The sequence below is a fragment of the Tupaia chinensis genome, unplaced genomic scaffold, assembly GCF_000334495.1.
Source record: "Tupaia chinensis unplaced genomic scaffold, TupChi_1.0 Scaffold138136_1, whole genome shotgun sequence".
NCBI lineage: Eukaryota > Metazoa > Chordata > Mammalia > Scandentia > Tupaiidae > Tupaia > Tupaia belangeri.
Window position 1 is genome coordinate 511,991 of NW_006198035.1, and position 16,956 is coordinate 528,946.

Genomic DNA, 16,956 nt, shown 5'->3' on the forward strand with positions numbered 1-16,956 from the left:
TCTTTTCTAGCAACGCACCCAGTAACTGCAAGACGGCTGCCGCCAAGTACTGGCTGATAATTAACTCTGCCTGCTGAAGCTGTTCTCCGAAACCACGCTCCCAGAACAGAAGTTTCCAAAAGCTTGCTTACATCAATCTATTGTCGAATTGTATCAATGATTAATAGATCCGCCCTTAATTAAAACTTGAATAGAATCTCTGATTCAATTGTTAAAACTTTATGAATTGATCATTAGGTCACGTAGCCCCTCTCCCATTTACTTGCATGTATCTCATTTTCAATAAAAAGGCACGATATTTCCTAGCAGTTGTCACTCCTCAGAGAGCGATCTTAGAGGAGTGTCCGGCTTAGGACGTGCATGAAAAAGCGCGAGGCCTTTGTCTTTCTTTTCTTCCAGCGTCGCCTCCGTCGAACCAACCCACCCCCGCCGAGGCTGGTCCCCGGCACCCCAGGTTCTGGAAATGCTGAGCTGGTAGAGAGTACCAGCCATGATGGTGCAAGGGAGATGGGGGGGCACTGCAATGGTGCAAGGGGGGGATGGGGCTGCGTCATGGCTCGGGCTACAGGGAGGCCCAGGTTTGGTTCCCAGACCACCCCAAGTAGGCCATGTGCAGGGGTGCACACCTGTGGTCCTAGGAGGACAGCAGGAGGGTTGTAACCATAGGTCTGGGGCTTCATGTAGCTATGTTGGCACCTGAAGGGAAAAAGCCCGTCTGAAAACGAAGCCAACAGAGAAGAAAGCAGAGCTGAGAGACAGAGACATATTCCTGACATGAATGAACTTCTGGATTTAGCCATGCCTGAAGACAACTATCAAATCTGTTCTAGAACTTTTCAGTTACCTTAATCAGACTCCCCTGCTTTAAGCTAATTTGCATTTAGTTTCTGTTTTTTCTTTTTTTTTTTAAGGTTATTTATTTTACTCATGATTGAGAGCACGTGCACAGGAAAGAGAAGCAGAGACATAGAGACAGAGAAGTACCCTTGACCGTCTTAGCATGCCACAATCCCCTTCTCCCAGCTCTCCAGCTACTCAGGATCTTGAGCACATATGCGCTTTGTGGGTTGCAGCCAGCGGGGCAGGAGACCCAAACCTGCGGCCAGCCCTGTGGCTTCTGACACAAACTGTGCCACTGAGGCTGGGTCCGTTTCAGTTTTGTTTTTTTTTTTTCTTTAGATGAAAGAATCCTGAATGACACAATGATGATCTTATTAATGGTGATGGTGGTGGTGGTGACTTTTTCTCTCTGGGGATTCCGCTAAGAGGTTGCTGATCCCTAATCTAAGTGCTTATTTCTGTTGCTCCAACAGGGCATGCACGAGCAAGATCAACGCTGTGACACCCACCAGACCCACCAAGGACAAGAGCACCGCTTGAGGGAAAGTACCTTTTTTCACAGACAGTGCCCCAGATCCTTCTGCTGGCCAGAGAGAGCCACTCGATCCTTCTCTCATACGTGCGCATTGCTCTGCTGAGCTGTTTCTACAAAGCAGGGGTCACAGTGAGTGGCTGCTCAGAGAATGGGCATGACGGGATTTGTGAGGAAGCACGTGTACCCAGTGGGCTTCTGGGAGCATCAAGTCCATAGGTATCCAGGCAGAATAAACGTCCCACTCAATCTGGGGAGAGTATTCACTCCATCGAACGGAAGGAGGTATCAATAGCCCTTGCCCTGGATTAGAGACTTTTGTTTGTGGCACAAAGAGGCAGGCGAAGGAAGCTCCAGAGGACCTGCTGGTGGAGCACACAGTCTCTTTACAAGAGAGGGCTCCTTGGGGACAGCAGGTGGCAAAGTGGTTAAGACGCTGGACTCCTACATGATTGTGCTTTGAGTCCCAGACCTGGCTTGAAATTCATGCTGTGCCTGCATGCCCAAAATCCCAGGAGGAGAAGGGATAGAGGCATGGCATCCACCTTTGGGGGGTGATTTCTCACTTTTTGTTTTTCTCTCTGTCTCTCCAGCGATCACACATACCCTATAACAAAAATCCCTTCCCCCCAAAAAAGAAAAATTAATTAAAAAGCAACAACAACAACGACAACAACAAGAGAGGGCTCCGTCACTTGCTGTGTCTTCGCACCTATTCTGCCTTCCTACTGTTCCCCTTCCCACACACCCCGTGCTCTGACTCTCGGCACCCATCGCTGACCTGGTACTCGTAGAGGAAGGGTGGGTCCACATGGAGGTTCTTCACTGTCCCGTCGTGCCATTCGAATTGTACCATTGCCTTCTGGACCCGTGTGGGGAGGGGGAGCAGGGGCACAGAAACACATGTAGAGGAGAATTGTAAGTTTAATTCGGGCCCTGAGTTCTCCACATCAAGTGCATGAAAAGGAAATAGGCTCTGGGCACATCCGGGGGTCAGATCAACACCCCTAACACACACACACACTCCACCAGGTCATTGTCTTGTCTGCAGGTGTCAACAGAGGGCCTTCAGGAGTGTGGCCCTCCGAATGAACCATGCCTGACAACAAGCCAGGCTGCCTTCCTGGAGGTGCTGTTTTGAACAGAGACAGTAAGGTATGGTTGGAAGGTTTGGAAACAGAGAGCAGGACTGGAGACCTTAAAAATACTGGCTGGGGTTTCTTAGGTTTGTGAATTCAGGTAGACCTTCATGGACACTTTTGCAAATTTAATTGCTTATCCCATTTTTTCATTCTCCACCAAGTCATCATAATCCTGTCTCTATTACTCTTCCTTCTAGTTACCTATTCATTCATAGCTAGAACTGTTCATTCCTCAGGCTGGCTCTGTGGGACAGGGACTAAGAGAGCCAGATCCCACATGGAAAACTGTGACTCAAATCCCAGTCACGATAATTAGAAAAACATGTGGAGGAACCAGCAAGTGGTGTAGTGGTTAAGACGCTAGACTCCCACATGGCCAACCACAGTTCAAGTCCCAGACCTGGTGGCTTGAATCTCATGCCAGGCACATGTGCCTTGCATGCCCAAAATCTCAGGAGGAGAATGGAAGAGAAATGATCACACTGTGGCCATCCTCCCCCTGGGGGGGGAGGGGCGGTGATTTCTCACTTTCTCTTTCACTGTCTCTCTGGTGAACACACGTGCCATTTGCCAAAACCAAAAACAAACAAACAAAACAAAAATAAAGGAAAAAGAGAAGAAAAATATGCTGAGCACATGTGCATGCATGTCCCAAATCCCGATGAGATGCAGAATGGAGGAGGAATTGCAGTGTGACCACACGCCATCAGGGGGAGCTTTGTCCTCTCTCTGGCGAGGAATGCATGTACTCTCCGGCAATAATGAGAAACAAACCCATACATCCCTTACTCCACGTCCCTTTTCTTCCGTTCTTCTACTTTCCACTGTTCCTTCCATTTCTCAGCCTTCCACTCCGCTATCACCCCACCCTCACTCTAATTTTGCCTTTCATCCTTTCCTCTTTCCTTTATTCTAACCTGCCACCCATTCTGCCATTTTCCCCTGTCCTCCTTTCAAGTGTTTACATGTCCATCCATCAGCCCATCCATTCGTCCTTCCTTTCTTCCATCCACCCACCTACATTTTGCTCATGCATCCCATTTCCATGCATCCACTTACCCATCATTCTTTTCCTTTTTTCTTTCTTTCTTTTTTTTTTTTTTTTTTTTTTGCATGTGCGCTTGCCAGACAGAGAGAGACATAGAGACAGAAAAGCGAGAAATCACCCCCCGGGGGGGATGGTCATGCTGCAATCCCTTCTCCTCCATTCTCCTCTCGGGATCTTGGGCACGCACGTGAGTTTTAAGTCACCGGGTCCAGGACGCGAACCGCGGTCGACCACATGGGAGTCCAGCGACATAGCCATTACGCTAACTGCCGGTCCCAACCCAAACCTCTGGGTCCAAGACTCAAACCGCAGTCAGCCATGTGGGAGTCTAGCACCTTAATCACTACGCCACCTGCTGGTCCCTACGGTAGGTCTGATGAAATTTCTAGAGTCCCAGCAGAAAGCCTGCATCCCACTCCAGGCCTTAGGCCTACATCCATATAGCTCTGCCTTAAAACTCTGAATGCCTGAACATTGGGAAGTGCCACAATTTTCCTGTAGACAGTGTGAGAGAACTCTAAATTTCTATTACCTCATGGATAGTTGATGATACCGTTTTCTGAAGAATAGGCACAAATCCTTCCACGGGAGAGAATGCGTTGGGTGCCAGAACCTGATAAAGGCTTAATTTCTTGGCTGAAAAAATAAATAGTGGGGGGCTGGCAGGTGTTATGGTGGTTAAGACACTGGACTCCCCAATGGCTGACTATGGTTCAAGTCCCGGATCCAGAGGCTTACTTTTTAACTTTTTCTCTCTACCCAAACTTAAATAAAATAACAACAACAATAATAATAATAAATCTAATTAAATAAAATAATTCTTGAAAATTTGTTTTAAAAACTAAATAAATGGGGTCCAAGGCATTGCCATGGAAGCCCCAAAGGGTTCACGCCTTTCAGTGGGTCATCTGTGCCCTGGGTTCTGGCCTCTTTGGGATTTACCTTTTAGGCCATTGGTCTTTAGCCATTCTGCAGAAGTCTTGTCCAAGTTTGGGAACTCAATGGTGAGAGGAGCTTCATGCTTTGGGGGTTTCGGCAAGAGACATATGAGCGGCCCTTTTGCAACCTCCGTGGAAATCTAAATTAAATTAGAAAGCCCCCATTACATACTCATATTTTAGAAGGAGAAAGTCCTCAATCCGCACCCCCCACCCCCCAATCCAGTCCTCCAAATGGAGCATCTTAGAACATTATCTGGTCGATTACGGGCACTTCGGCCTTCCTCTCTCCTCATCCCAAACCCCTTTTCTCTGGAGACTTCTGGAATTTCCAGAGAAGATGGAAAGGTACCCAGAAATTTGCTTTCTCTTTCATTACTCATCCTCCTCACCCTTTCCTTATCCTTCCCATTAAGATCAGCACCACAGGGGTCAGCAGGAGGCATGGTGGTTGAGACACTGGACTCCCACATGGCTGACCGTGGTTCAAGTCCTGGACCTGAAGGCTTGCTTTCTCACTTTCCCTCTCTCTGTTTCTCTCTGGTGAGCACACATGTCCTGTAGCAAAATTTTTAAAATCACAATAAATAAAATAAATAATTAAAATAAAAAAGATTAGCACCACGGTCTCCACAGTGACAGGTCACCCCTTCATGGCATCAAAATACAAAGCCAAAAAGTAACCCCTACACCAAATTGTTTTGGGAGTCCTGATCTAGCCCAGTCTTCCCTCACCCAACTTCAGAAAGTGAAAAACTGGGGCTCGAAGGGGTTAAATCATATAGTAGCACATAAATAAAACATGACAACGATTCCAGCACCTCAGACACTGAGCACCTACCTCGTTGACCATGCAGGTTAGCTCCTCGCTGGGGCTGCTGCGGTGCAGGGCTTGGACATGGCCCAGGATGCCCTGGGCCTTCTGGATTTCTGCAAGGAGCTCATCCATGTCCCGGCTGCTGTAAAGCTGGGGGCAATGGGAGCAATCAGCCCTCCTGAAGGTGCTCATCTTCCAGCTGTGGCCAAGGCAGGAAGGGCGAGGAGCCAGGTCCATTCTCAAAGCTGAGGGGCAGACTGCTTGAACCAGACGTTAGAAACATGGAGCCTGCACATGGAGTTTGTTCCATTTGTATGGTAGTGGCCTGGTGTTTTTAAATAATCGAAGAGTTTTCTAACTTTAAAACCATGAAGAAGGGCTGGTGGAGTGTTGGTTGCAGTGGATGGATTCTACATGGCCAACTGTGTCGTTAGAGCCCTGAACCCAGCAGCTTGAAAAATATATGAGACGTGTGTGTGTTGTACTTAGAATCCCAAAAGGAGGGAAAAATAGAGACTTCCCCACGAAGTTGCTTTCTCACTTTCTCTCTCTGGAAGGTGCAAATTAAAAGAAGTAAAGAATCACTTTACACTCACTGGATGTCTATGATAATAGGTATGATAATTTTAAAAAAAGAATTATTCTATTCAACTTTATTTATTTATTTTAGTTTGATCAGAGAGGGACAGAGAGAGAGAGAGAAAGTGAGAAAGCAAGCTGCCAGGTTCAGGACTTGAACGGTGCTCAGCCATGTGGGAATCCAGTGCCCTTAACTACCACATCACCTGCTGACCTTGGTATAATAATTTAAGAATTTTTTATTTATTGGGACCAGCGTAATGGTTATGTTACTGGACGTCAATGTGGCAATCCACAGTTTGAGGCCCAGATCTTTAGGCTTCAAACTCACACAAAGCACATGTATGTGTGTGCCCTAAATTCCAAGAGAAGAATGAAGAAGAAGGGACTCCAGCAGGCCATCCTCTCTTGGGAGTGATTTCTTGCTTTCCATCTCTGTCTTTCTCTGTCTCTCCTACACCCTATAGCAAAAACTGTGCTTAAAAAAAAGAATTATTTTTTATTTAACATTATTATTATTTTTAAACTTGCTACAGGGCATGTATACTCACCTCTCAGAGAGAGAGAGAGAAAGGGAGAAAGCAAGCTGCTAGGTCCAAGACTCGAAGTGAGGTCGACCATGTGGGAGTCCAGTGCCTTAACCACCATGCCACCTGCTGTCCCCAATAAGTATCATTTTTTTAAAATGAAAAATAGTAAGTGTTGGTGAGGATATGGAGAATTGGAACCCTGGTTTAGTGCTGGTGGGAAACAGTTCTTCAAAAATTCAAACATAAGTTCCCATAACATAGTGGCAATGCACACTCAAGAGAAGTCAGATGACACGTGACTATGGTATGAATGCCCGACCTGGCCAGCACGCAACACACTAGGGACAGGTTCAAGTGCCCAAGATCCCACAGGCTAGAGGACTGGAGAAAGGGGACTGTGGCATGACTCTACCCTGTGAAGGTCCTCGTGTCTCTTTCTCTCACTCTCATGTGCATACACACACACTCTATTATGAATAAAGAGAAAATAGAGTGATCCAGCAATTCTACTTTATATACCCAAAATTACGGAAAACAGAGACTCAGATACTTACACTGTCATGTTCCCAGCGGCATTATTCATAACAGACAAAAGGTGGAAACAAACCAAATGTCCATCAACAGGTGGATGGATAAACAGAATGTGGTATATCCATGCAGTGGAATATCACTCAACCGTAAAGATGAGTGAGGTTCTGATATGTACTAGGACATGGGTGAACCTTGACAACATCATGCTAAATAAAAGCAGACAGACACAAAAGGGATGTGATTCCACTGATATGAACCACCCGGAAGAGGTCTCTCTATTCAGACAGAGAAAACTAGTGATTGCCAGGGGCTGGAGCGGGGAGGGGGATGAGGAGGGACCGCTTTGTGGGTGTAGGGTTTCCTTTTGGGAGGATGAGAATGTTTTAGAACTAGATAAATGTAGAAGCTGCACAATATTTTGATGTACTAAATGCCACTGAATTGCTCACTTTAAAATATTGGGTTATTGGAAGAGTCATGACACTTAATTTTTTGAAGAATTATTTCATTTAACTTTATTTTTTCATTTATTTTAATTTGACCAGAGAGGGACAGAGAAAGAGAAAGAGAGAAAGAGAGAAAGCAAGCTGCCAGGTCCAGGACTCGAAATGCTATTAGTCATGTGGAAGTCCAGCACCCTTAACCATCATACCTCCTGCCAGCCCCCAAATTATGACACATTTTTACATAGAAAAAATACATCATGACTTTTCTGACAACCCAATAATTCCATATTATGCGAATTTCACCTCATTTTTTTTTACATGTGAAGAAATCACATAGAGGAAAATTCAGATTTCTGATTTCTGTCAAAAAAATCAGATGAGCAGGGCCAGCAGATGGGATAGCACGTACGTCACTGGACTCAAGGCTGACTGTGGTTCAAGATCCAGACCCAGTGGCTTGAAAATCACAGAGTGCATGTGTGTGCATGTCCAAGATCCTGGGAGGAGAATGGAGGAGAAGGGATTGCGGCGTGGCCATCCTCTTGGGGGGTGATTTCTCAATTTCCCTCCCACTATCTCTATTTCTCTCAAAAGAGAGACATGCCCTAAAGCAAAACCTCAAAAAAAAAAAAAAAAAAAAAAAAAAAGAAATCAGAAGAGCTAGGATCACATTCCCACAGAGTAACAACCAGCTGACCCTGAGAAGAGTCTGTGCTCTAGATGAGACCTAATTTTTGTCATCTTTGCACTATTTGTTTTATTCATATGAAAGAGGATGAAATTTTTATTTATTTGTTTATTTTAATTTGACTAGAGAGGGACAGAATAAGAGAGAGAGAGAGGGAAAACGAGAAAACAAACCACCAGGTCCAGGACTCGAACCACAGTTGGCCATGTGGGAACCCAGAACTCTTTAACCACCACACCACCTTCCAGCCCAGAAGATGAAAATTAAAAATAATTTTTTTTTCTTTACTCATGGTAAAGAAAATATGAGGGAAGAACAGGGACATGTGCACACAGGTGACAGTGAGAGCGGAGGAGGGAGGGAAGGGGGGCAGAGAGAGAGGAGCACTCTCCACAGGGTCTCTCTCACAATCTCCTTCCTTCAGTCATTGGGCCTGTCAGATCCTGAGCACTCAAGAGTGTGCCTGATGGGTTCCAGGCTGACTGGGCCAGGGATTCAAACTGCAGCCACCCTGTGAGATCCAGCTGCTCTAGAGCACAGTGTAACTACTATGCCGAGGAGCTGGCCCAGAAGATGACATTTCTGTACCACCTCTTTATCGAGAGAGGGAAAGCAACAGATGAGAGGGCTGCAGGTTTTAAGGCATAATATTTCTTAAACCAGCCGGTTTCATTCATTTACTTTCCCCTCTCAGCTTCCGCAGTCTGATACCTACAAACGGAGTCTAGGCAATGAGAAATCAAGGAGAGTCTCCTGATCCTGGCTCCCTGGTATGAAATGTTAGGCTCTGTGACAGTAGAACACATGTGTGAGACACTTGAACCACTTGAGAGATTAATAACCATTTAGTCATGATTCTTAATGGTTATTAACAGGCACAGTTTGCTAGCCTAACAAATGATGGGATTCTCTTTATATATATATATTTTTTTTTTAGAGAGATTTTTACTATAGGGCGTGTGTGCTCACCAGAGAGACAGAAAGCAAGAAGTCACCCCCCAGGGGTATGGCCATGCCGCCAACCCTTCTCCATTCTCCTCTCGGGATTTTGGGCATGCACACACACATGCGTGGTGTGAGTTTTAAGCCGCTGGGTCTGGAACTCAAACTGTGGTTGACTACGTAGGAGTCCAGTGACGTTATGCCATCTGCTGGCCCCACGAATGATGGGATTCTTAATCTGCCAGAAGGACCTACACACGTTACCATCATTGTGAACACAGGGTGAGTGATGCTTAGTTACTGACTGGGACAAGGACACTAATGGATGGGCTGGTACAACACTGACTGCTCGTTTGCCCTGTGTGCATGTCCTGCAGCAGCAGGGTTCTGTCTAGGAGAGAGAATTGAGCAGCAGTTCAGGCTCTGCCTTGGGGAGAGCAGAGGCAGCCTGGGGCCTGTGTCTATGGCCATGGATATTAGTTGAGGAGGCTGCTGGCCAGGCTTCGAAAGGCCTCGAGACTCACAGGTGTGCAATCAACTCATCAACTCATCACACACCACCAAAGGATCTCACATGATTTTGGTTTGTCCCTGTTCTTCTTTCATATTCATTTTAAAAAAGGAATTATTTAGGGGGCTGGCAGGTGGCATGGTGGTTAAGGGCGCTAGACTCCCACATGGCCAATTGCAGTTCAAGTCCCAGACCTAGCGGCTTGCTTTCTCTCGTTCTCTCTCGCTCTCACTTGCTCTCTCTCTCTGTCACTCTGTCTTTCTCTGGTCAAATTAAATAAGTAAATAAATAAAGTAAACAAATTAAAATAAGCAAATAAATAATTTTATTTATTATTATTTTTTTAATTCAACTGGAAAGAGATAGGGAAAGTGAGAAAGCAAGCTGCCAGATCCAGGACTCGAACTGCAGTGGGCCACTTGGGAGTTCAGTGCCTTAGCCACCACACCACCTGCTGGCCCGATCCCTCATATTCATTTGAACTTGATTTTACCTGTGTAAACCCACTGAGTCAGGGGGGTGGAGCAACGGGAATGGGGAAGCAAGTACATAGCATGGTCTGTCCTGGCCCGGATCCCCTGGGCACAGCCCTGGAGGCAAGGACGGGGACCAAGTGTGGGCAGAGGGGCTTACCTCTGTCTCAGGGCTGTAGCAGTGGTAGTCACCCCCAAGACCTTCAGCAAGGTTCTTCAGGACTGCCTGTGGGGAGGGGACAGGGATAGCCCTTGGCAGGCAGTGCCAACACTCCACGTGCTTTCTCCCTGGCTGAACCTCCCAGCTATGCAGTGCTTCCCCCGCTACCAAGGGCAGAACTAGCACAGGAGTGGTGTGTCTGGTCCACAGCTGCAGGAGCCTGCCGAGGCTCAGAGCCTTAACACTGGCCCCACTCCCCAGCGCCAAACCCAGGGAAACCCTGCAAGATCCCAGATACTTACAGAGGGCACCTGACTGTCACATCTGTAGGTGATGACATGGACAGCGATGCCCCTTCCCACTGTGGCCTGCTGGATGTAATCAGACAGGATGCCAGAAGGCTGATCTGGGCTGGGGGAAGACAGATCGAGAGAGCTGAGAACCGAGGGTCAAACGACATTTGTTGGTAATTCCCAGGGAGCCTGTATTAGCTGACCCTCCGTGTCCTAGTTCACCTATATAAGGTGCAGGGCTGGGTGGACTACAGGCGCAGCTGGTTCTGGCTGCCCTACCCATCTGGGCAAACTCGATCCTTCTCTCAAGAGTGAGTGAAGAATCATGTGTGATGATTTTTCTTTTTTCTTTTTCTTTTTTTTAGAGAGATTTTTGCTATAGGGCATACCCACTCACCAGAAAGAGGGAGACAGGAAGCAAGAAATCTCCCCCCAGGGAGAATGGTCATGCCACAATCCCTTCTCTTCCATTCTTTTCTTGGGATCTTGGGCACACATGCACACATGCCTGGCGTGAGTTTTAAGTTGCCAGGTCCAGGACTTGAACCGCAGTCGACTACATGGGAGTCCAGCGACGTAACCATTACACCATCTGCTGGCTCCTTAATGATCCTTTCTAACAGTGGTTTGGTTCTTCAGCCTTTTTCCTGCAGTCGGTTACCGGCTTAGGAAAGGAGACTCACCAGCTTCTCATTATAGTCACCAGGGAATTCAGCTCCCTGAGAGAGAAGGCCTTCTTCAGGGCTTGTAGCAAATTGCTGCCTCCGTCAGGCTGCAGGTCCTTCACCCAGAGCTTGAGCTCCTGGAGGCTGGGAGACAACAGCAGCGACTAGTGACTGTACTCCCTGGTGCCAGGCCGGGACACTGTGGCTCATTCAGGCCTCGCAACAAGGCTTTGAGCGGATACTTTCACTCCCATTTTGTGGATGAGGACACAGACTCAGAGTTAGGACTTGCCCAAGGTGATACAGCAAGCAATGGTCAAAGTGAGATTTCAAACCAGGCCTGACTCTGGAAACAGGAGCATCCAGGATCTCTGCTATTTAAGGGTCTGGGGCTGAGTCCCTTCTTCCCACCCCATGTCCCAACTCCCTGAGAGCCAGACCTCAGCGTGAAGCGGGAGGCTAATCCCCTGGCCCTAAGGGGTTATCATTGCTTGTGTTTATGTCCCACGTGGGTGATGACATGGCCCTGGTGAGAGGGAAAATGACTTAATTTGGTACTTTCTTGGTTAAATACCCTGCCTGGCACTAGCAAGAGAATTCTCTTTCCACCTCTCTTTCAGCCTGACAATGAGAAATCTCAGCATGGTGCTAATAAGCCTGTCTTTCATTGTTATAACATCGGCTTTCCCTTCAGAACAGGGAGGGAAAAGATTCAGGTCTGACACCATCTCCAGCCAATAGGTTTCAATATGTGTTGGGTTGTTGGAAAAGTCCCGACATATTTTTTTTACATAAAGATGCGTTATGACATTTCTGGTGATCCAGTAATATCATTGTTTTTCTTTCATCTTATTTATTTTCATAACTACTTTATTTTTTTTAAATTAATTTATTTGTTATTATTATTATTATTATTTCAGAGAGTTCTTTTTGACTTAGGGTGTGTGCACTTACCAGAGAGCCAGAAGGTGAGAAACCACCCCCCATGGGGAAATGGCCACATTGCAGTCCCTTCTCCTTTATCCTCTTGGGACTTTGGGCATGCATGCACATGTGCCCAGTGAGTTTTAAGTTGCCAGATCTGGGACTTGAACTACAGTTGACTATGTGGGAGTCCTGTTATGTAACCATTATGCCATCTGCTGGTCCTTGGTATTATTTTTTAATTTGACTAGAGAGAGACAGAGAGGGAGAGTGAGAAAGCAAGCTGCCAGGTCCAGGACTTGAACCACAGCCAGCCATGTGGGAGTCAGGCATTTTAACCACCATGTCACCTGCTAGCCCCTATTTTCATTACGACTTTCTTTTTTTTAAGAGATTTTCACTATAGGGCACGTGCGCTTGCCAGACAGACAGAGAGAGACATAGAGACAGAAAGCGAGAAATCACCCCCCAGGGAGGATGGTCACGCCGCAATCCCTTCTCCTCCATTCTCCTCTCGGGATCTTGGGCACGCACGCACATGCACCCGGCATGAGTTTTAAGCCACCGGGTGTGGGACGCGAACCGCGGTCGACTACATGGGAGTCCAGTGACATAGCCATTATGCTAACTGCTGGTTCCCACTACTTTCTAATTATGGGAAATGATATGGGCTTCTCAGTTACAGTATTGATAGAAAATTTCCTTCAACAATAAAGAGAGGCCCAGCTGCTGTGGTATAGTGCCACTGGGGTGCCCTGCAAGGCTGGAAGTCACATTGCCCACTGGGTCTTCCTGAAAACCCATGTCTAGGATCCTGAGGATCTGGAGGACTAGGGAGAGGGGCCACAGCATAAGAGACCCTGTCAAGGGTACTTTCTCTCTCATCCAGGTGCATGTGCTCTGTATCATTTAAAATGATAATAATAATAAATAAAATTGTCAGTTCAGCAGCAGTAGCACCATGCTTTGCAAAGCTGGAAGCCACATGGAAGATTAGAGTTTGGGTCCCAGGTCCACCTGTACATGATAGGTATGTGTGCATTAGTAAATCCTGGTTGAATGGAAGACTAGGGGCTGGATCACAGTGGTAGACCATGTTGAGGATGCTTGTCTGTCTCTGTCTCTCTCTCTCAATAAATAAATAAATACACTTTAAAAATAATAACCATGGGAACCAGCAGTTAGCGTAATGGCTATGTCGCTGGACTCCCATGTGGTCGACCGCGGTTCGTGTCCCGGACCCGGTGGCTTAAAACTCACACCGGGCACGTGTGTGTGCATGCCCACGATCTCGAGAGGAGAATGGAGGAGAAGGGATTGCGGCGTGACCATCCCCCCTGGGGGGTGATTTCTCGCTTTCTATCTCTATGTCTCTCTCTGTCTGTCTGGCGAGCGCATGCACCCTACAGTGAAAATCTCTCCAAAATAATAATAATAATAATAATAACCACTAGAGTTGATATAAAGAAAACCTGGTGGGGCCAGCAGATGGCGTAATGGTTACGCTGCTAGATTTCCATGTAGGCGCCCGTAGTTTGAGTACTGGACCCGGCAGCTTAAAACTCACGCCGGGGGGCCTAAGTCCTGAAAGGAGACTGAAGGAGAAGGATTGTGGCATGGTCATCCCCCCCAGGAGGTGATTTCTTGCTTTCTGTCTCTCTTTGTCTCTCTGGTGAGTACATGTACCCTATAGCAAAAATCTCTCAAAAAGAAAAAAAGTACCTGGGAACAATACAAGTGGCACAGAATACATAATAGGACACATGGCAGAGCTATGACACAGGGCATGACAAGGAATGACTGCAGATCTCAAGGTGACTTCCAGTCTGACACCCCAGGGATCACTGGCCCAAGCAGAGTGGAAACCATAGTAAAAACATCCTCGTGTACGAGAGCTGCCACGTGCATGTGCTCCTTTTCTGTTTCATCTTTACAGTCTGTGAGGAGTAGGGATCACTGTCCTGCAGAGGGGAGTGTTAGAGGACTTGTCAGGAGTACCCAGTTACTGTCGCTGCCAGAGCTGGGCACGGCTCTCCAGGGGAGATCCTCTTCACGGCTGGTGCTGGTCTCCCTCCTGGGAAACGAAGCACGTGGTTTTTCCCGAGATCTGCTCTGACCTTGGAATCCATCCCTGGTTCTGCCACTCTGTGCGCGTTCCCTAACCCGAGTCTGAGTTTCCTCATCTGGAATATGAGGCTGATCATCCTGTTCTCTGTGGTAGCTACAGATGTTAGCTATGATCATACATGTGAAGTGCCTGCATGGCACTTAACACATAGGTGATCTAGAATATTCTCTTCGTGGAAAAAGTTCTACTTACTAGCATAAACAAGTAGAAATTTCTATAGCTCTCCCTTCCACTCTCCCCCCAAGAAAAAGAAAAAAATCCCCTCTAAACTAGAACATCCAAATAAAGGGCATCTATGCAATAGAATACTCTTAAATACCCATTACAATAAAATGGCTAGGGTCCAGCCCTGTACTGCCAGGGTCAGGCTCTGAGCAGAGCAAGCCAGATCCCACATGGCTAACCAGGGTTCAAGTCCCATCCCCATTGGCTTCACACTGGGTATGCACGTGTGTGTTCAGAATCCTGGTGGGTTGGAAAGCTAGAGGAAAACAGAATGGCATGGACAGGTTTCAATGGGATATTTTCTCTTTCTCTTTCTCTTTCTCTTTCTCTCTCTCTCTCTTACATGCATGCACATCCTCCGGCATTAGGAAAAAGAGGAATTAGTTAGCTCTGTATGCACTGACAGAGGGTGATATTAAAGGTTAGATGAAAAGCCATGGAGAAGGACAGTGTTACACACTCTTGCTTATAATTAAATAACGTTAACAGGTGCATGCATGTGTCAAGACTGTCTGTGCAGGTAGATGTAAGAAACTGTCATTCAGGGACCAGTAGTTGGCATAATGGCTATGTCACTAGACTCCCATGTAGTCGACTGCAGTTCAAGTCCCGGACTGGTGGCTTAAAACTTACGTCAGGCATGTGTGCATGCATGCCCAAGATCCCGAGAGGAGAATGGAGGAGAAGGGATTGCAGTGAGGCCATCCCCCCTGGGGGGTGATTTCTCACTTTCTGTCTCTCTCTGTCTTTCTAGCGAGTGCACACGCCCAATAGCAAAAATCTCTCCAAAAACAAAAAAGAACCTGTCATTGGGAAGGGAGAAGGGAGACTGCAGTGAGAGGGAGGCTTATTTGCTATTATTTATCCATTCATAGAGTTGGAATTTCTAAAACCATGCATGTGTTCTTTTCATCATAAAAAAGCTATTGTTGCTAGTTTGCTGGATCAAAGTGGTATCCTGTGGTCATCTTGTCTTTCATTTTGTGGACTCAGGAGAGTAACCATCCTTCCAAAAGCTGTTGGCTATCTGTGTCTCCTTTTATGAATTTTCTCTTTGCACTTACTTAATCTATTTGGGTCTTGACAGTTGTACCTTAATCATTCAATGAAGGGACCAGCAGATGGCGTAATGGCTACATCGCTGGACTCCCATGTAGTCAGCTGCAGTTCGAGTCCCGGACCTGGTGGCTTAAACTCACGCCAGGTGTGTGTGCGTGCGTGCGTGCCCAAGATCCCAAGAACAGAATGGAGGAGAAGGGATTGCAGTGTGGCAATCCTCCCTGGGGGGTGATTTTTCACTTACTGTCTCTCTTGACTCTCTGGTGGGTACACCCGCCCTATAGCAAAAACCTCTCAAAAAAAAAAAAAACATTCAATGAAGATATTATGAACAAGTGAACAGTGAACATTCTGGCCAAGGCTGGGTAACCACTCACGTGGAGGCACTGACTTCCACAGGCTCTGGCCAGAGGGGCCTGACGGTGCTGCTGAAGGACAGGACATACAACTTCTCCTTCTGGCTCAGCTGCTCATCAATGAGGCTCTGCTGGACAAACACACATCACTAGCTCCCAGAACTCAGGCCAGGAGGAGCCTGGTTTCACCTCTCTCGCTCTGGCTGGCCCCTCTGCACTGGGGTATGAGCTGTGCTTAGACAGGGCTGCTGGAGTTGGCTCAGTAGCTGATCTAGGCTGGGTGCACCTAAGAAGACATTTGCTTCCTACCCGCTGGGTCTTGTGTGGGTGGAATGAGCATCTTGGCTGCCATATTAGCATGTGCCATGACTGGACACTTGGCACTTCACTGTGGCACCCAAGGAAGGAGGACAGAGATCATGGGTAGTGATTTCTCTCGTTGTGAGATGGGGAAGGAGCAATGGGCACAACATCAGCCTGTTCAATGCTCTTGGGCTGCAGCTAGTGAGTTTCTGAAAGGAAATAAAACTTTTCCTCCTCCTTCCTAGCCAGACAAAAAGTTCACCTGCAGACCACCAGCACGAACCTTGCCCCGGCCAGCAGTAGACCAACCCACCTGGGGGATCTTGGGAAACTCTAGCCTGAGAACTTGGCATGAAGGGGAGCCTATGCTGTCTTGTCATCCACTGAGAGCAAGGACAGAGGAAAATCTAGAGGACTGGTCCACAGTGAGCCTTATACACTCTGCTGAGGTGCTAGCAGGTGGAGTAGCGGTTAAGGTGCTGGACTCCCACATGACCAACCATGGTTCGAGTTCTGGACCTGATGACTTGCTTTCTCACTTTTCCTCTCTCTCTCTCTCTCTCTCTCTCTGGTGAGCACACACACCCTATAGCAAATTAAATAATAATAGTAAATAAAACTTAGAAAAGAGACTCTGCTGGGCCTTTATAAAATATAACAGTCTACTGCTCCCAAATGCTAGGGAGTCTTATAAAAAAAATAACCCTTCCATGGGGCTGGCAAGTGGCATAATGGTTAAGGTGCCAGACTCCCACATGGTTGACCACTGTGTGAGTCCTGGACTTGGTAGTTTGCTTTCTCACTTTCCCTCTCTCTCTTTCTGTGT

General features: G+C 47.0%; 1 protein-coding gene across 1 annotated transcript in view; it reads right to left on the bottom strand.

The window, feature by feature from the left end:
- Positions 1-16,956, bottom strand: part of VWA3A (von Willebrand factor A domain containing 3A) — a 64,630-nt gene that overhangs the window by 30,754 nt on the left and 16,920 nt on the right. Inside the window, 9 exon segments of the mRNA XM_014592668.1 lie at positions 1,391-1,485; positions 2,154-2,234; positions 4,095-4,198; positions 4,505-4,640; positions 5,342-5,467; positions 10,178-10,243; positions 10,480-10,588; positions 11,154-11,279; positions 15,849-15,955. Of these exon segments, the coding sequence (XP_014448154.1) occupies positions 1,391-1,485; positions 2,154-2,234; positions 4,095-4,198; positions 4,505-4,640; positions 5,342-5,467; positions 10,178-10,243; positions 10,480-10,588; positions 11,154-11,279; positions 15,849-15,955 (950 nt within the window).